Genomic DNA, 20,751 nt, shown 5'->3' on the forward strand with positions numbered 1-20,751 from the left:
TTGCGGGTTCAATTCCCGGTCAGGGCATAAATCTAGGTTGCAAGTTCAATCCCCCTGTTGAGGGCATATAGGGGAGGCAGCCTACCAATGTTTCTCTCTCTCTCTCTCTCTCTCTCTCTCTCTCTCTCTCTCTCGTCAATGCAAACATATCAACATATCCTAGGGTAAGGATTAAACACACACACAGATAAAACATTCCTTGCCAGGTTTTGATCTGACATACTTTGGAGATGATGGAATGGTGATCCACCAGTGTATTTGCTGAGGGGCAGCTTCTAATATTTGCTTTAAGAATATTCAGTGCGGCCCTGGCTGGTGTTGCTCAGTGGTTAGAGCATTGGCCATGCACCAAAGGGTTGTGAGTTCGATTCCCAGTCAAGGGCACACGCCTGGGTTACAGGTTCAATCCCAGGCCTTGGTTAGGGTGCCTGCAGGAGGCAACCAATCAATGTGTGTGTCTCTCTCATATCAATGTTTCTCTCTCTCTCTCTCACTGCCTCCCTCCATACACACACCCTTCCACTCTCTCTGAAGATCAATGAGGAAAAAAAATATCTTCAAGTGAAGATTAACAAAATCATCATCATCATCATCATCATCATCATCATCATCATCATCAATGCAGAACTGAGATTCAGTTCATACAAATGGAGAAATGGAAACCAAGAATTTCCCCTCTTATTGGTGCTTGTTTGTTGGGACATTTTCCCCTTAGCTGGAAGTATGTTGCTCAACAGAACATGCTATTTGGCTAGGTTACATTTTTTAATGAAATATAATTCACATGTCATAAAATTCACCCTTTTAAATTGTAAAATTCAGGGTGGTTGTTGTTGTTTTTTTTAAGTATATTCAGAAGGTTGTGTAACCATCACCACTGTCTAATTCCAGAACAGTCAAGTTAAATTTTGACTTGAATCTTGGATGAAATATCAACCAAAGGTCAACTCTGAAACTCAGAAAAGTTGTTCTAAGACTTTGGTCCCTTTTGCAAGGGGAGCTGCAGTTTTTATTCGTGTCATTTTTTAAAAAGTGTAATGGAATAAAGAGTCAGGACATTGAATTTTTATTAGGGTTGTTGCTTGATTTCTTTTGTCTGCTACTGGTGATTTATAAACGTTTGGTCTTCAGGTTATAATAAAGAATACTCAGAGGAAAAGCAATAAAACTATCTTTGCTTTCTTTTCTTTCTCTTTGTCAAGCCATGCTTCATTATGACGGGGCTTGGGTTTGTTTTGTACTCTATCACCATCACCTAGCACAGGGTCTGCTATACAGTAGGGGCTCAGCAAAGATTTGCTGAATAAATGGGCTGTGTTAGATACCCAGCGGAGGTCATTTTTGGCATATATCACTCCAAGTAGTTCATGGTGACCTTTGTACTCTGACTTTGCAGATGGCCATGGCATTCATTCATACCCCTGAGATACAGCTGCTTCTAGAATCTGAGAGCTTGACTTCTTCCCCTGTAGTTCTAGGATAGAACTAACAAGGACCCCATCATCCCCAGCTCCCAGGAACTCTCATTCAGCTATAACTGGATTTGTAAAGCCTTCTGGAGTTGTTATGGTGAAACACAGTGTGGGTGGTGTGAGTGTGCGTGTCTTTGAGTGTGCACACATGTGTATGTGCATACTTGCCTAAGCACATGATGGAACTGTGAGGAATTCCTTCATGTTTTTATAAATTGCCCCTTTCTTCTCTCTGCCCTTATAGTTTGTGGGTAGGTCAGGGTGCAGAGGGGCCTCCAGTCTGGGCACATGGCCCAGGCGTGCTGGCATTCAGTGGCCTATTGTTTTCTGCCCCTTATGTGCATGGACAGAGGACTGGGGCTGGCACAGCTGCCTTCTTGGGGACCATTGTTTGTCTTTGCAGCAGCAGCAAAAACCTGAAGCAGCACATTTTACCTTGGACAGAGCAGCCATTCTGTTTTAGGGCGGCAGGCCTAGAGATGGGGGTGGTTGTATTCTCCCTGAAATGTCTGGGTGGATTCCCTGAGGATGGAAGCCAGCGAGGCTTCTCTTTCTAGGCAGGTTGCCGGGGAGGGGAGATGCTCAGTGGTGTCCGATCACAAATCAACTCCAGTGGCAGGTGGTATCTATTAGCAGAGACTCAGTCTTCTTTTCCAGGATCAGGGGTGGGGATATTGCTTTCTCACTTTCCCTGCCCCTGCCCTCTGGGCTTACTGGCAGACCTCAGGGTGTGCTCACAGGACAAGGAAAGCACTTCCCTCCAAAGCTGCCCTGTAGAGTAGACCTAGGAAGCAGGGAAGGGACCCAGTCCTGTTGTGGACCCGCTGAAATGTGGTCTAGTTAGTGAGTCAGTGAGCTAGTAGTCCATACTTGGCTCTGTGGGCCTGAATCACCCCTCAGCTGGAAGGTGGAGAAGGGAATGTTCCAGGGGTGGGAGCTATAGAAGCTGTGATTTATGCAGAAATATCTTCAGATACTCCAGACTCATATTCTATTCTTCTTGTCTCCTTTCCCCATTATCAACCTCTTTGACAAATCAGATAAACCTTAATTTAGCTTCAGCCCCACTGGCACCTCACTATATGACCTTTTTGTAAATTACTTAATGAGTCTTACTTCAGTATTGTCATCTGTGCAATCAGGATAATTGGGGATAATTTAGGGACTAGTTGTGAAGATTAAATGAGATGATGTATATAAAGGGTGTTCAGCAAACACATGTTCCCTTTCCTTGAGGGCCTGGAAGGATGCCTGATGGATCACTTTGGCTCCCACCCCTGGAATGTCCCTTTCTCCATCTTCCAGCTGAGGAGTGACTTAAACCCCTAGAGTCAAGTTTAGACTAGAGCACTGACTCACTAACTAGCCCATGTTTCAACTAGGATCACTTTGTTGTGCGGCCCTTCATTGAGACACCTGAGAAAGTTCAGGGTGGAGTGCCGTGCTGGCTGGATGTGCGTGGGGGCTTCTTACGTTAATTCACGTATCTCAGAGGCCTCCTGAAGTGCTCATTCCTTAGATAAGACAGCCTTGGAGTGGTCCACCTCTGGAACATCATGAGTATGAAACGAATTTGCCTAGCTCCCTTTTTCTGTAGTGGAGGGTGGGCATCATCCATTCCACCATGTTTCTTTCTGCTCCCATGGCAAAGTCTTAAATAAATTACAGGTGACTCAGAGGGGCCTGTGATAGCCCCATCACTCATTCACATCTTCTTCCACTTCTATTACTGACTGGGTACATTTTCACCCAAAAAGGCCCTGATTCTTATTGAATGGATCAATTGTAAGTAGTATCAGTGGATGTCCTCTCCACCACAATCTGCCCACCCAGTAACTACCATTCCAGCTACGACCTCTGTCTGTCAACAGATGGAAGGGGCACGTATGCCTCTAGGAATAGTCTCAGTAAGGGCTGTTGCCTTTAAGAGGCCCAGAAATCCCTGTTAAGAACTGTATGCCTGACATGCCCTCTGCAGATCTTCCCCCCAATACCCTTGTAATCAGACTCCCAGAAAAACACAGAACAAGAGAGCTTTGATGAGGACGAGGTGCGTGGCTTTTCTGCACAGCCCTCTGTGTGCTCGAAACAATCCTACAGTGCTCAGTTTCAGTTCAGGTGAGGTTACTGCAGACCTGGTTGGCATTGGTGGTTGGCCAGGGGGAGGCATGTGGACAAAGAGGGTGAGAACAGCACTTACAGATCACCTAAGATGACCCGTAAAGGATCAGATACTTGTGCTACATCCTGGTATCTATGAAAATAGAAACAAAATGAAGGTAGGGATAGATTATGGACCCCTACCTACTTTAGGGAAAGTTCAGTGCATCATTTATCCATCACCTCATTGCTTCATAAAAGGAGTGCTTGGCATAGCTTTCAGCATCATAGCCCTGATCTTGGTTTATCTCTGATTTAGTCACAGCTCAGATGAAAACTGTAGACCTCCCTGCTCCATGCATTACACAGCATAGACAGAAAACATTGTTATCGTTCTGCTACCTGGGAATGAATTTTGAGCATGCATAAGGAAAGGTATAATAATATAGGTACTCCCGGGGTTGGAGTCACTGTCACATCCTAATGCATTGAGCTGAGCAGGCTTGGAGGGGAAAGGGATGAAAGAAATGGCTCATTGTTACTCAGATGGGGATTGGGACATAACTTCAGCAGAATATGCACTTCAGGCTTTCTCGAGCCGACAAGCAGTCTGGCTTTGGCAAGCTGCTTCCTTTGGGTGCCAGGTCTCCTGTCAGTAACAAATGAGTATTGCATTTGAGGCGGATCTGGTTGCAGCTGGAGCTCCCATTGCTGCAGTTCCAGAGAGGGTGTTGGTTAGCTCTGTACGAGGACTCTGGCCAGCCAGAAATCTGCCAAGCTGGAGCTTAACCAGAAATATTTCTAGCTTTGACAAAGCAGGGGTTCTGAGCATCAGTGGGGGTGAAGCAACAGAGATATGAGTGATATTTGTTGGTGAAAAAAATCAGCTTCTTGAAGGCTGATTTACATTCTGTGATATTGGACACTATGGACTCTGCTTGACAGTGGATGGTTTACTTGCCTAGAAGTCACGGTGCTTGTTTCATTCTTGATTGACACTATTTGACCTTGGGCAGGGCCCTTTCTATCTCTATGAAAATATCCCGACCCTCACCCTAATTCACAAAGATGCAGAAAAACATTTTGAAATGATGGGAGAAAGTATAACAAGCAGGAGCTTGGGCTCTGAAGTCAGTTTGCCTGAGTTTGAATCTAATAGCTTGACTTCTTTAAGAGTCAGTTTTCTCATCTTAAAATGGAGATGAAAGTAGTACCTACCCAACAGAATGGTTGAAAGGAAATTCATTAGGCTTTTTGCCAGAAGACCCCAAAATCTGGCACTGTGCCAGAAACACAGTAAATTGTTCAATAAATGGTAGCTCTGAACATTATTATATCTAATAAGTACTTTCTCTTAAATGATTCAGCAGATTCCTGGTTCCACTGTTTTTCAGTAGTCTGAAAATAGTTGGTGGAGTTTAGGCTGTGGTGGCTGCTGCTTCTATTATTGTTGTTGTTGTTGTTGTTATTGTTATTATTAAAGGCTTTAAGTTCCCCTGAGGACAGGGATTAAGTAAAAGGAGGGGTAGATGTTGGCATCTGTGATTCTCTTTAGGGATCTCTGTATGACTGGATTGTTTTTTGTGGTTGTAGAGATCCGCACTCAGCTCACAGAGCAGATGAAATGCCTGGACCAGCAGTGTGAGCTCCGGGTGCAGCTGTTGCAGGACCTTCAGGACTTCTTCCGAAAGAAGGCTGAGATTGAGATGGACTACTCCCGCAACCTGGAAAAGCTGGCAGAGCGCTTCCTGGCCAAGACACGCAGCACCAAGGACCAGCAATTCAAGTAGGGACTTCTTGGTTATTACTTTTAATGACCTTGGGAATGGGGTCCCGGATGGAGGGAGGCAGGGTGTGCCATCTACATCCAGTTGGATTTATGAAACAAGTAACCCCAAGACTTCAAACTGGCTGAGGGTTGAGAGCCCTCAAGGACTTCTCCTTTTCCAGATCAGCCTTACATGCAGTTCAACACCCAGGAGAGATCATAATAGATAGTGAACCATGCTAATAACAGCAAACACTTTCATAGCCAAGCATAGTCTAAATGCTTTGCATATATGTTAATTCACTTCATCTCCACAAAAATTCCATATTTGGTTATTGTTATATCTTAAATTTCTAGATGAGGAAACTAAGTCATAAAAGGTTAAGGAACTTGCCCAGTGTTTTAAGGAACTTTCCCAATGTCCGAGCGCGCACGCACACACACACACACACACACCCCACCCCACCTCACACCCCTATAATAAATAGAGCTGGAATTCTCAGCCAGTGTGGTTCTAGAGTCTGTATTCTATTTTTTGTTTGTTTGTTAATCCTCACCTGAGGATATTTCTCCATTGATTTTTATGTAGAATAGAAGGGAAGGAAGAAGGGGCAGGGGGAAAGAGAAACACCATGTGAGAGAGACACATTGACTGGTTGCTTCCCACATGGCCCTAGCAGGGATCGAACCTGCAATCCAGACACGTGCCCTTGACCAGAAATCGAATTCACAGCCCTTTGGTCTGCAGGCCGATGCTCAGGAACCAAACTGGCCGTGGCTAGAGTATGTATCCTTAACCATTTCATCAAACTATCTGTAGAAGAAACAAATGATGTTGTAGCCATATTTCTGTATTGCTGCCCAGATACTTGCTAACATCTATTTCTTCTACGTTTGCAGTATTTTATACAACTGGCCCCTTCACTGTATTCTCATTGCCATTGCCTTATTTTAGATCATCATCTTTGCTTGAACAATTATAATACTTACTGTATCATCTACAGCAAAGGTCCTCAACCCAACTGCACATTAGAATTCCCTGGAGAACTTTTTAAAATGCTGAAATCTGGGCCCCACTCCAGGCCAGTTAAATCAGATCTGGGAGTAGGGCCTGAGTAACGGTATGGTGTAAAAGCTTCCCAGATGATGCTAATGGACGACTAGTGCTGAGGACCTCAGTCTACAGCTTCTTTCCATTCCAGTCTGCCTGGTCCACTATTATCAGATTTAGTCTTCCTGGAACACACTGGAGATCTGGCAGTTTCTCTGTGCAGTGGCTCCCCACTGTCTGTGTATCTAAAGTCTTGATACTCAAGGTGTGGTCTTCCAATATCAGCAATACCTAGGATGCTGGAAATATAGAATCTCAGGTCCTACCTCCAGATCTACTGTAACATGATCCCCAGGTGATTTGTGTGCACATTAAAATTTGAGAAGTGTTGCTCTAGTCGCAAAGGTGAACACTCACTCCTTGGCTTAGTTCTCAGGCCCCTCTGTATCTGACCCAACTAGCTTTTCCAACCTTATTTCGTGCTTCTGCTCCACTGTACCTTAGCCAAACAGAACGTTAACTGCGATGGGCCTTTGCTCATCCTGTTATTTGAGCTTATGTGTCCATTCTTCACATCTTTGCATGTCTAAGCCACCCATGGTTTTAGACCCACCTCAGATGCAATTCCAAGAAACTTTCCTGTCTCTCCCAGAATAAAAGAATGTTCTGTCTCTTCTGAATTCATACAGCATTTTAGTTGTTCTTTTATTAGGATGTTCAGCACTGTCTGCCTTATATTTTCTTCTCTTAGTGGACTGGATAAACTTTTCTAATTCATCTTTCAGTTTTCCATGGTGCCTAGCATAATATGAGGTATAAAACAGATGCTCACTAAATATTATTGGATAAGTAAATGAATGAATGAATGTAAGAATTAATGCCAAGTATATCTTTCCCTGTTTTCTATTTTTATCACCCTAACAATTTGGGAAACAAATGTCCTTTACAAGCCAGCTCTGAGCAATAATATGGAGGCTAAGACTGAGGAGAACATGTGACACTCTCAGTCTAGCCAGAATGAGAATTTCCTCCAGATGTTTTATCCTCAGAGTCCCTTATCTTTCCCAAGTCCTGTTCTCTTTATGATAAGCAATCCTGAGAGAATAAAATGTTATTTTAGTATGTGATAAATGAAGATCTGGGGTAGATATCATTTGCTTTAAGAAAAATTATTCATAGTTGGATTTATTCAGTTAATAAGCTCCTCCTAAGTTGGAAAATCACTTTATTTTTACTAGTATATCATATTCTCAGCTTAAGGTCATATTTACTACAAATTAAGGTACAGATGTGCTAAGCTCTAAATCATCTGAATTGCTCTGATTAAGATCACAAACAAGGAATAGGGTGTTTTCTCCAAGGCTGGAAGAATTGCTTTTCGTGATAATGCTGGTACCTGGCTTCATTTTCCCCCCAGACAACCATTGAGTAGTTACTGAGGGCCAGATATATGCTTCATATCATACAGGTATTGGAAGATATAAGAAAAGTTTATTGTATGTATCCAGAGGGGGGGCCATATCTTGTGGAGAAAATATTTTTTAATGCACGAAGCATTTAAAGGATAAGGCAATAATGATCTCATTAAGAGATCATTTGTTTTATGTACAATGTAGATATGATAAGAGGTCAGAGATAAATCATCAGAGACAGATAAAGGATCTAGAATAGTCAGGAGAGTTTTCTACAAGCAAGTGAGATTTTAGGTTAGGCTTTAAAGATGTGTGTAGTAGAGACCAGTATTATAGGTAAGGGAAGTAGGAATGTTTGGTGGTAAATGGAGTATAGGGACTAGTGAGGAATCCAGCTTCATTAAAAGGGAGATTCTTATACATTCATTCAACAAATGTCCGTTATACATTCCTGGAACTCCTTTAGGCCAGACATTGTGTCTTGGGACACAGGAGTGAATAAGCACTGAGTCTTCCACATGGCACTTAACCATAGAATGAGGAAGCAGGCATTAAACAAATCACACAGTTAGATGAGTTGAGGTAAGTGTTGCGAAACTGAAGTACAAGGTGTTGCAAGAACTTGTAAGAGGAAGGTGTCTCCATTTTTTTGCTGTCACTTTATGGCTAGTTTACTTTAATAGCTTCCTGTTTGATCTTATCCTGAGGAACAATCTACTTATTCAACAAACCCCTTATAAATACTCACTGGGTACTGTGCTCTGTTCTGATTCCTGTGGAGACTAAGATAAGCTCTAGAATCTTGGCTTACAGAGAAGAGAGACATGTAGACAACATAACATGGAAAGGCCTTCAATAGAGGTATGGGCAAAATATGAGTACACAGATATTTTTCAAAAAAAGTGGAAGATAAGATTAGATAAGTAGACACCAAATAATAGCTCTTTGACAGACAAGCAGAGGAGTTTAGATTTGATACGCATTGTGGTAGTGAGCTCTCTGCGTTCTTGTGTGGGGAGAGAGACATGAGAAAGTTGGTACAAAAATGAATTTTCATGCCAAAGAAGGCCAAGATGGAGGTGTGGGGAGGGCAGTAATTTATGCATAATGTGATCGCAAAAAAGAGTGAAAGGGAAGGAATATATTCAAGAAGTATTCTAAAAACTGAACAGGACTGGGTAACTGATTAGATAAAGAACTGTAATGGTCGGAGGTGACCCAGTGTCTCTAACCTGGCAATCTGGAAGAATTATGGCATATACAATAAAAGTAGGGATGTTGAGCCCTGGCCGGTTTGGCTCAGCGGTTAGAGCATCGACCTGCGGTCCTGAGAGACCCGGGTTCGGTTCCCGCTAAGGGCATGTACCTCAGTTGCAGTTTGTCCCTGGCCCTGGTCGGTCGTGCGGGTGGCAGCCACTCGATGTGTCCCTTTCATGTCGATGTTTCTCTCTCTCTCTCTGTTCCTCTCTCTCCCTCCCACTCTACCTGAACAAAAAAATGGGAAAATGTCCTCGGGTGAGGATAAAAAAAAAAAAAAAAAAGTAGGGATGTTGAGGAAAGACCTCTGTGAATGTGAACCGACTTTGGACATGTTGGCTTTGGGGCAGTGGGAGGCCTTCAGGCATTCAGATGGAATGTTGTACTTCTAACGTAAGAGGTTATAATTGGAAATAGCTAGCATAATCTTCAGTATAAAACTGATTGTGGTAGATATGAAAGTATATGAACTCAGAGAAGAGAACAAGCTTAACAAGAGCTAAAATCAGGGCCCAAAGTTTGGTCACACCCAATGTTAGGGAGGAGTAAAAGTTACTACTAGAAGGGGCAGGGAAGGAAAAGGGAAAGGGGAAGAAGGAAGGAGAGAGGGAGAGATTTATTTTTTAAGCATTAAAAGGATAGAAGGTGAGGTAGGATAGTGTCATCGGCTGGAACTAGAAGATCTGTGATAGCTAATCCCGGTAGTTTCTTACAGATACTATCCCGCGTAGAAGGCATCGTGAGAGATGCGAAGATGACTCAAATGAACTCTCAATTTTTTTTTTTTTTTATCCTCACCCGAGGACATTTTTCCACTTTTTGTTCAGGTAGAGTGGGAGGGAGAGAGAGGAACAGAGAGAGAGAGAGAAACATCGATGTGAAAGGAACACATCGAGTGGCTGCCACCCGCACAACCGACCAGGGCCGGGGACAAACTGCAACCGAGGTACACGCCCTTAGCGGGAACCGAACCCGGGTCTCTCAGGACCGCAGGCCGACGCTCTAACCGCTGAGCCAAACCAGCCAGGGCTGACTCAAATGAACTCTAAACCTAAGAGCTTTCAATTAATTATAGTATAACACGAAATTGCTGGATTTTGTAGGTCAAAAATGGTCACATGGTGGCAATTTCATATGGTCAGAAGTAACCCAACCTCTCAGCCTATTATTAGAAGAGGAGGTGAGACAGACACACAAATGCATTGATTACAGGCAAGAGGGTGAGAAGCTCAGTAAGCGAGTCTAGGCAACATCCCACTTTCATACATAATTTATTCCTAAATATGAACAGAAAAGTCAAATGGTTGAATGGCAAACCACAGTTTTACGTGGAGTAGGTGGGATTCTATTGCTCTAAGTATATATGTGAATTATACCTTACCTGATGTACTTTCAGTGTTTTGTACCTGGTCTTTCTTTTGCCACAATTAAACCCATGGTATGCCTGCTAAGTCCAGTGAGCATCTGAAGAGTTGCTGATGATTTCTGTCTACCCTTGTCTTATTAATCCTGTGATGAGACTACTTCTCAATGCTAGTAATAGTACTTTCATTTGTTCGATTTCCACATCTCTATGTTGCAAAAGGGAAGCAGGTATTCTGATGTTTGCACACACAACTGTTAACTGCACAGAGACACCATGCTACTGAAACTGAATTGGCACTTGGCAGGTAGCACCACCAGGCCAAGCTTGAATCATTTGTTAGCAACTGAAAAGTCAGCATTTTTGATCCAGGAAAGGCTTTTTAGGCATGTCTGTTTTGGTTAGGATATAGCTTGTGCTACTCTAATAGACCCCAAATAATAGTGGCTTACACAAGATGGAGGTTGCTTTTTCTCTTGTGTAATTGTCTGGGCATTAGCCATCCAGGGCTGTGTCAGTCTCCTTATTCCATCATGAGATGTTGCCGTTGTCTGTGTGACCCAAGATGGCTCACTGCCACCACGTTCTCACTCAGCTAGTGGGAAAGGCAAAAGGGCAAGGGACAGGCACATCCTTGCTCTTTAAAGGTGCAGTCTGGGAGTGGCACATACATCTCTTCAGCTTACATCTGACTGGCCAGAACTTATTCACATGGTTATACTGAGCTGCATGGGAGGCCGAGAGGTGTAGTTACTATTCTGCGTGACCTGAAAGTAGAGTTTCTATTAATATAGAAGAAAGAGAAACAGTGGGGGCCTATTAGCAGCCTCTGCCACATTTTCTGTGATGTGTGAGAGGGCAGATGTATGGAAGACCATGGCCACCCATGCATACAAAGTGCCACAGTGCACAGAGAAGAGAGGTTTGTTAAGGCCGGGGATTAGGAAGGACTGTATGGAGGTGAAGTTCAATGGACGGGAAATGAAAAAGTAAAAGTGCCAATGCTAGGTTTTGGTCCTATGAGCTTAATTCGGTTGAGACGATGCAAAAGTTGTAGAAGGAGGATAAAAAGATGGGGAAGGAAGAATTTGGACAGAGAAAACAGTGTTGGTAACAGTTGGGAAAGAGAAGGCTGGTGGGTAACTTGTCTGTTTTGCTAAAGAAAGAGATGATAAATGCAAAAGTGAAATAAGCCTTGAAAAATTGGGAGGGACCAGATTACAGTGGTCTGTAAATGCTAGGTGACAGCATTTGGGCTTTATTCTATATGCATTGGGGAGCCATTGATAGTTTTTGAGTAAGGAACATAATTACAGCTGTGCTTTGGAAAGGTAGCTATGGCAACAACACATAAGATCAATTGGAGCAGAGACACAGAAGGAAGAGACCTGTTAGGAAGGTCTGGCAGTTGGCCTAAGGTTAATGTGGGCCTAAACTGAAGCTATGCCCTTGGAAACAGAAAAGTGGGCCAAATGTAAGGGCAAGGAGCAAGTGAAGTCAAAGAAGCTGGGACAGAAAAAGAGCTGTGGGTTTCCTGTGTCTCTGGAGTGGCAGTTGTACTATATTTTCATTCACCAGTGAAGTGTAGCCTGGATTTTGCTGACTCTCGGGCGGGTCCCTAGAATAGTTCATTCTCTGCCCAGAGCATCTCAGCGGGCACTCGTCACCTCCCCCAGGGCTGTAGCAGCTGTTGGCCCAGCAATGCCATGAATTTGTCTCCCTGTGCTGCCAGGAGAGCAGCTGCCAGCAGCAGCTCTGGACAGACGTATCTCAGGAACATGGAAACTATTCAATTTGGGATGGGGTAGGGTGGCCAGGGCCGAGGTCAGTCCTCATGGATTTGTCCCACCCCTTTCCAGGCCAGTTTACAGTTCCCTGGCTGGGTTTCAGCCTCTTATACTGGTTTAGGTTGGGTATTCTATTACCTTTTTTTTTTTAATTATAGATGACATACAGTGTTATATTAGTTTCAGGTGTACACCCCAGTGATCAGACCATATACAGCTTACTAAGTGATCATCCTGATAAGTCTCATACCCATCTGATGTCAAAAATAGTTATTGGAATATTATTGACTAGATTCCCTATGCTGTACTTTACGTCCTCATGATTGTTCTGTAACTACCAATTTGTACTTCTTAATCCCTTGACCTTTTCCACCCATTTCTCTACATCCCACCCCCACCCCACCCCCCAAGTGCTTACATTTAGGGACAAATATTGCTGAACTGCTTTTTATCGTCTTCCCTTGGACAGCTTCGTACCTTATTAGCCATCACCCTGCCACTCTTTGGCTTTGCTTCCTGTTCTGCTTTTGTCCTGCTCACCTTTTGTCTTCTCCCTCACTGTGCTCGGTGCAAACACCCTCATTAAAGCCCACACAGCTTTGACTCCGCTGTGCAGTCTGACCCTGTGGTCCCATCACACTCCTCTCCCTCCTCCCCCATAGAAAGAGGGAGAGATGCGACAGATAGAACTATAGCGATTATTTGATTCTACTTTATTCTGCTTTAAGATAGGTAACATGGCTTCCTACAGCCATTTGAATTGTGGGAGGACCCTGTTAATGTCTGAAATTCTATCTGCCTGCTTTGATTAAGAGCAGAAATAATATTATGTAAGGGTAGGAAGACTTCCTAGGGAAGATGTTTTTGCTTTTTTTTTTTTGGCTCCTTGAAGAGTATAAATGTATTCCTATTTGTTGCTGAGCCTTTGATTGCCTCTTTTAAGTGGAATCTGTGTTAATATTGCCCAGCAGGACTCTAATTGATAATGTGCTGGCTGTTTTTTACATAAATTACTTTTCCGTCATAGCTCACTTGGTTTTGATCTCCTACTTTTAATAGCTCAGTGCTTTCTTTTATTTTGAGGTTGTTGTTTTCTCTGTTGAGTTTTTAGAGGAATACGCCTACACTGCTATCCTGCTGTGTTCCTTACAGAGACCTTATGCTACTTTATAATCCTCTGCCAACATCGTTTCTTTTTTACAGCTTTTCCTTCTCAGCAACAAATATTTGTTGACTATTTTAATGGTATTGTTCTAGACTCTTAGAGGAGAGAGATCCAAAGAAGTAGAAGTGGTGGCACTTTCCCATGTGAATTTATGGTCTAGTCAGGGATAATTTATACCTGAGTACATAACACATGTCTTTAGTGTAAGGCAATATATGGCAAGTACCAAGTGTGTGCTACAGAGGGGTATTGATCAGGAAACATTCAGGGAGGAAAAGGGATTCGAACCAGACTTTGAAGAAAATGAATAGGATTTTGACAGATGGAGAGATAGGGAATATTGTAAGCAGGAGGGGCACAGCAGGAAGAAGTACAAGACACTTGGGGTACAGGGACTAGGCTGGTTTGGCTGACATAAGTGTATGTGGAGGATTGGACAAAGGTAGATAGGATCATATTTTGGAGGGCCTTGAGTCTTGAGATCTGGCTCTATGCATAGATGCTGGGAACCACTGAAGATTTGAACAGTTAGTGTCCAAGCGGAGGTATAAACTCTGCTTAAGGAAGGTTAACCTTAACCTTAGGGTCATGATTTGCTAAATGACAAGAAACTTGAGACAGTGAAACCAGTTGCCACAGTAGATAATAAAGATCTAAATTAGGATGGGATGGTAGGAATGAAAAGAATAGAAATTGATCCTTCAGTCCATTTAGCAAATATGTACTGTGCTCTTACCATGTGCCAGACACATGCCACGAAAGACAGATTCCACCCTCTGCACTCCTGGAGCTTATAGTCTAGAGACAGATGGAAAACACCTGGTGCAGGAAGAATCTACAGGACTTGCTGACTGATGGGATTCAGGTTTCAAATGAGCTTGAAAGCAGGAAAGAAAGAGGGCTGTGAAGTTTCTTTTGGACTTGGCGACTGGTAGATTAATGGTGCCTTTAATAGGAAGGCACGAAGTTAGGAGAATGAGTTGTTTTTGAAGGCTTAGACTATGAGATTTGGTTTTTGAGTGTTAAATTTAAGACATTGGAAGGATAATGAAGCTGAAATTCTCAGTAATTGACAAAAAATGAATGGCTGTATTCAGGGCTAGAGATCTGGGCCGTATTCAGGGCTAAAGTCTGGGCTGCTGGTAGATATTTGGTCATGTTCATAGCGAGGTGATACTTGAGGCTGTGGAAATGTTTGATTTCCCACAGTAAGGGTTTGGGGGAAAAAGGGAAACATCATTTGTATTGTCTGTGGTACTCAGATTGCAAAGAGTGAAAAAGGATTTAAAAGATACATTTATTTGTGCATTCAGTATATGTTTTGGGAAACCTAATTATGCACTGTGCGTTGAGCTAGGTACTGGGGATAGGAACAAGACAATATCCTATTCTCACTAACATTAAATTAGCAGTCTATTAAGCAGATACACATGGAAAGTAAACCTGCTTATTTGACTGGTTGTTAGTTGTGTAACTATTGGAAGAGGGGATGTGAGGGAGCAGGACCTAAGTATCTCAAGAATCCAGTAGATGTTTAACCTGCGATACTTCTTTCAGTGGGAGGTTAGGTACACACTTAATTAGAGAGAAATTCTTGTAGAGTCCTTGTTTTTGGCCTTGGGCCCAATATTTGAATGTGCACAGTCTCTGCAGTTATGTCACTTGTTGCTAATGGATTTTTCCTTTGGAATTGGGTTCAGAGTTGTTCATCAGTCTCACAGGATAGCATTGGTTTGAACCACTTAGTGTAATAGTTTCCAGGTTCTTCCTTGCTGTCTCAAAGGGTAAGAGATCCTTCTTTTTTACAGATGCATAATATTCCATTCTGTAAGTGTACCACAGCTTTTTATCCATTCATCTACTGATGGGTACTTGGGCTGTTTCTACATCTTATAAATAACGCTGCTATGAACATAGAAGTTCATATATTCTTTCTGATTGGTGTTTCAGGATTCCTAGGATATATTCCTAGAAGTGGGATCACTGGAGAGTATTATGCTAAGTGAAATAAGCCAGTCAGGGAAAGAGAGGTATTACATGATCTCACTTACATGTGGAATCTAATGAACAAAATAAACTGATGAAAAAATAGACCCAGAGATATGGAAGCATGGAACAGACTGGCGAATCTGAAAGGGAAGGGAGAGGAGAGATTAACCAAAGAACTTATATTCATATATGCATAACCCATGGACACAGACAATAGTTTGGTTATGGCATAGGGGTTGGACAGAGTGGGATGGAGAAAGTCAATGAGAGAAAAAAGGGGGGACATCTGTAATACTTTCAACAATAAAGATGAATTTTTAAAAAACCCCAAAACAGAGTCAAATGGCCATGGAGAATGTTATAGCTGTGATTGCAAATCAAAAAAGGGTGGAGGACCAGAAAGTTCCTCTTTGAGTATGGGGTGACTTTGAGAAGGGAAGTAGGAGGAAGCATGAAGCTGCCAGAAGGGAGAACCCCATACTTCCTAGGACCAGTGTGTCACTCATTCATTTTGGACATATTTGGGAATGATTTGTTCCTTTAGGGAAGGTTTTGCCCAGATGTAGCATCTGGTGTTGAGCAAGGGTTGGCTTCCTTTTGCCATGGCTCAAGCTGCAGTTATTTAGAAACTAAAAAAAGTCCCTTGGTGACTTTTTCACTTGTCCAGTCCATATAGAACCTTAGGTGGTGGTTTGATCCTTTTTGGACGACTTGGGAGGTCTCTTCACACATGGATAAAGCAGGACAGAAGAGACACAAGAAGGCAGTTTAGGGGATCAGCAAGACAGAGTGATGAACAGTCTTTGGAACAGAGAAAGAATTATATTGAGAGCAATTTGGGAGGCTTTATGACTTAGAAGAAGCTGAGAGCTTTAATTCAGACAAATTTGGATCTGAATCCTATCCTTTCCACTTATAGCTCTGTGACCTTGAGCAACCTCATTCAGCTTCAGTTTTCTCATCTATGAAATGTGGAGAACAGTGCTTACCCTGAAGAGTTGTTCTATGGATTAGATATAATACAGGGTGGAACAAAAGTAGGTTTACAGTTGTGAGTACACAAAACACAGAGTTTATTAAGTTTTTGCATTTTACTGATTTTTTAGAGAGAAAGAAAGGGAGAGAGAGAGATAGAGAAACATTGATGTGAAAGCAAAACCTCGATCCGTTGCCTCCTGCACGCCCCTCCTAGGGATTGCCCAAAACCTGGGCATGTGCCCTGACTAGGAATCAATCCGGCAACCTTTTGTGCACAGGATGATACTCAACCAACTGAGCTACACTGGTCAGGGCTAGAGTTTATTCTTATATTATTATGTATTAATTATTGTATTATTTTCCATAAGAACAACTGTAGACCTACTTTTGTCCCACGTTGTATATGTAAAGCACTAGCCTGGTGTCCGTAATTTACTAGACATTCAAAAAGTGGAATACTACATGGCTTTGAAAAAGGACTATTACCCTTTGTGACAGCATGGATGGACCTGGAGACTATTATGCTAAGCAAAGTAAGTCAGAGAAAGACAAATACCATATGATCTCATTTATATGTGGAATCTGATACACAAAATAAACTGATGAACAAAACAGATCTAGAGGCATGGCTACATGGAACAGACTGACAGATCTCAGAGGGGAGGGGGAAGTGGGGAGACTGTATAAAAGAAGGTAAAGAGATTAGCCAAGGAACATGTGCATAGCCCATGGACACAGACAACAGTGTGGCTGGGAGGGATGGAGGTGGGCAAATGGGGGACATATGTAATAGTGTCATCAATAAAATAAATAAACAGCAGGTGGAAAAATGATAGCTGATGTAATTATCACCATGAAAGAAGGAGAATAGTATGAGCATTAAGATCTCAGGTTCTGGAACCAGATTCCTTGAGTTTGTAGTCCTAGATTTTCCAGGTACTAGCTGTGTGATTTTTACATGAAGGTTCTTAGTTGCCTCAATTTCCTCATCTGTATATTGAGGTTAATAACAGTAGCTACTTTGTGGAGTTGTTATGCTAATTAAGTAAATTAATATAACTGAAGCCCTTAGGACAGGGCTTGACACATAGTAAATGTAAATAGCAGTGACTACTATTCTTGTCCTCAGGAGCTGGACTGAACATAGCTATACTAGGTAAAATCTTGGTGGATAAATTTGCTTTGTATTCCCTATGCAGAGTTAAGCATTCTTAAACCTGGGCCTAGACAATATGTCAATGTCCATTTTCTTCAGCAACCCCTGTGGGCTCTCTTGAATGACAGATTCTTCCTCCATCCAAATTTGTATGATATGGCTGCATTGGACAGGAAATACGCAATTATGTAACTCTATATAATTGTGTGTCTAGTTCCTATAAAAAAAAACACCTCATCAATTGTATGTTTTGTCCTATAAGGTGTCATGTTCACAAGGTGTCATGAACTACCTTGAACCAGGTAGTTCACCTTGGCATGTTACTTTTAGATCCAGGCTTATAATCATCAAGAGGAGGAAACATGTCTTATAATCACCTGTTTTCCTTATCCTCACCGAGTCAGTATTCAGCACTAATTGCCAAAGCACTGGGTTTCCATAAAGGTATAGTGTTGAGGCCCACAGGTCCCATTTGCAGCCTGGGTGAATGAAGAATGCCAGTCCTGTTTAGCCTCCTGCAGTAGCCAAGATCAAGACCAGCAGGCCAGTGCAGTACACACTTCAGTAATGGGTATAACAATGTTGTTTAATGGGTCATTGTCTCATGAGGCCAAAAAGAAACTCCCAAGCTCCTGCCTAAATGGCTTCATGTCATCCTTTTAGAGTGGGGAATGATGGAGGGCAGGTCAGGAGCAAAACATACTTTTCTGAGCAGTTGGGAGGATGCTGGAGACTGCTGAAAGCTTCCTGTGTCTCTTGGGCACTGCCACTGGAATGTCAGCTGGACACACCTCAGGATTTCAGCTTGCTGGAGCACAGACCCTAGTGATCATGTCCCTTAACAACAGTGCTGGGGCGCAGAGGAGTTTTAGTATTCATTTTCTTAGCGTTTGTAAGTCCCATAATAATTGAGTAGTAGAGACAGGAAGCGATATGTGGCTGGCTTGCAGGATCTTTAATTCTCAGGAATTCACAGCCAATTAAATGAATTGACTTTGATCCAGTTCTCTTTTAAAAGGCAAAAGCCATGTCATCTTTATTGGGAGCTAACTGTGTTAAGTGGGAGGGTTTACAAGATAAGAAGAAAAGACAGTCTCTTCCATAAGGACTTTCATAATTGAAATGGGGAAAATCAGACAGGCTGAGAGAGAATAATAAGAACACATGTGCGCATGGGCACATGAATCTAAAAATAGGACCCCATTTAAAGCAGGTTCCAGTAGTCACCAGGAAGGGAGGGGAAGGTGGAGTGAGTATTCGGGAGGGACTCACACTTGGAACAGCCGGGGAAAAGGTAAAAGATAGCACAGTTATATTCTCAATTAGTTTTGGTCCCAAGTTAATTGAAGTAAAGACTTTAATATCTAATTCCCGCGCTCACTGAAGTATCATGCTGTGAAGAGAAACAGTCATATGGGAAGAGCTCAGTGTTAATGAAGGATTTAGGGAGAACCAGAAAAAAAGTAGGGCTTGGATTTTTTCAGAGTTGTAAAAGGATCATCCTTTCTGCTACCTCCTGCCCATAAACACCCCTACTGATCATTGGCTCATTGCCTCTGGGGTTTTAGATTCAGGGAGGATCAATGAGCACAGCTCTGATTCTTAATGTATCTCAGGTACAGCTGGTTAAAGAACCAAGATTAGAAAATGAATCGAACAAACTAGGATTATCTTTAACAGTAGGATGCTAAACTGTGTTTGCAGATTTCTGCTTAAGCAGTTGGGACAGGGCATCCTTGCATGAAATTCAGACATCCCTCCCTGGCAGCCTCTGTGTTAAAGTAGAGGTTGCAGAACAAGTCTGGCAGCTCTTAGTCTGAACCCTTGTAAACAACAGATGTTCATAACTAGGTTCTGGGGTTGGTGATGGTGGTTTCTGTTGATGCTCAAATTTTTAAAAAATTTACAGGCGGCATCTCAAGGAATTAGCAAAAAGGAGGAAGTTGTGTGGAATTGATTCTGCAGTGTGAATAGGTAGAACTGATGCTTCAGACAGTGCCTTTGACAAAGCACAGGGTATTGAGTGAACTCTGAATAAACAGCAAGTGCCCTGGCTGGTTTGGCTCAGCGGTTAGAGTGTCGGCCTGCAGTCCAGAGTGACCCGGGTTCGGTTCCCGCTAAGGGCACGTATCTCGGTTGCAGTTTGTCCCCGGCCCTGGTTGGGTTGTGCGGGTGGCAACCACTCGATGTGTACCTTTCACGTCGATGTTTCTCTCTCTCTTCCTCTCTCTCCCTTCCACTCTATCTGAACTAAAAATGGAAGAATGTCCTCGGGTGAGGATTAAAAAAAAACAAAAACAGCAAGTGAACCCAGGAAGCAGGCAAAATTAAGAAAGGTTTGGCTTCTTGGGTGTATTGACTTTCTGCCTTCTTCCCTGTCCCCCTTTTTATACACAGACTGATTTGTCAGCCACCCCCTGCTTCTGTTTTCTCTGGTCATAGGTGGAAATGTGCTACCAGAGTCCTGCATACACACGCATGCAGACACTCAGGCAGGCTTACTTCTGTTAGCACCTTTCAAAGCCATTCAGGTTCTATAATATATAGATTAAATGGTATTGTTAGGGGCTTTGTTTTGGATGCTACCTTATTCTTATACAATCTCATTGTTGGTTTTGCCAGGTCTCCATTATAGCATTAATTGGAAGTGGGTGAAGATAATGTAGCTTATAAAGAATTCAGTGCGGGAGGGAGAGAGAGGAAGAGAGAGAGAGAGAGAGAAACATCGATGTGAAGGGACACATCGAGTGGCTGCCACCCGCACGACCAACCAGGGCCGGGGACAAACTGCAACCGAGGCACATGCCCTTAGCGGGAACCGAACCCGGGTCTCTCTGTACCGCAGGCCGACGCTCTAACCGCTGAGCCAAACCGGCCAGGGCCTACCTCTTTTTTATCCCACCCCACTCCCAACCCCCAAACACACATACATCCTGAGTTTTCAGCCAGATGATGAATGCTTAGGAAACCTACTTTACAGTGTAGTTCTGGGAAGTCATATGGAAAAAATAGACCTATAATACCTCTTTAGTAGGCTTTGTTGGTACCAAATTAAAGAAGGACTTTGGAAATGTTCTCACCTTTAATTAAATGAAAAAAGTAATTTATTAGGTCTGGGCTTGTTTTCAAGCCACTCTACCAGAAAAAAATTGGCTTGAAAAATCTTTGATAAGATCACTAGTTATTTTGGGGGCTAACAACATCCTTTGCTATTATTTCTTCTGAAAAAAAAAGAAACAAGTCCACTCCTGGC

General features: G+C 42.7%; 1 protein-coding gene across 4 annotated transcripts in view; it reads left to right on the forward strand.

Moving 5' to 3' along the window:
- The window catches only part of SRGAP2 (SLIT-ROBO Rho GTPase activating protein 2), a 249,457-nt gene that overhangs the window by 85,820 nt on the left and 142,886 nt on the right, over nt 1–20,751 (forward strand). For all 4 annotated transcript variants that reach the window (XM_036273719.1, XM_036273722.1, XM_036273720.1 and 1 more), the window contains exon 3: nt 5,166–5,358. In XM_036273719.1, the coding sequence (XP_036129612.1) occupies nt 5,166–5,358 (193 nt within the window). The remainder of the gene's footprint in view (nt 1–5,165; nt 5,359–20,751) is intronic.

This window comes from Molossus molossus, unplaced genomic scaffold, assembly GCF_014108415.1.
Source record: "Molossus molossus isolate mMolMol1 unplaced genomic scaffold, mMolMol1.p scaffold_m16_p_20, whole genome shotgun sequence".
NCBI classification, from domain to species: domain Eukaryota; kingdom Metazoa; phylum Chordata; class Mammalia; order Chiroptera; family Molossidae; genus Molossus; species Molossus molossus.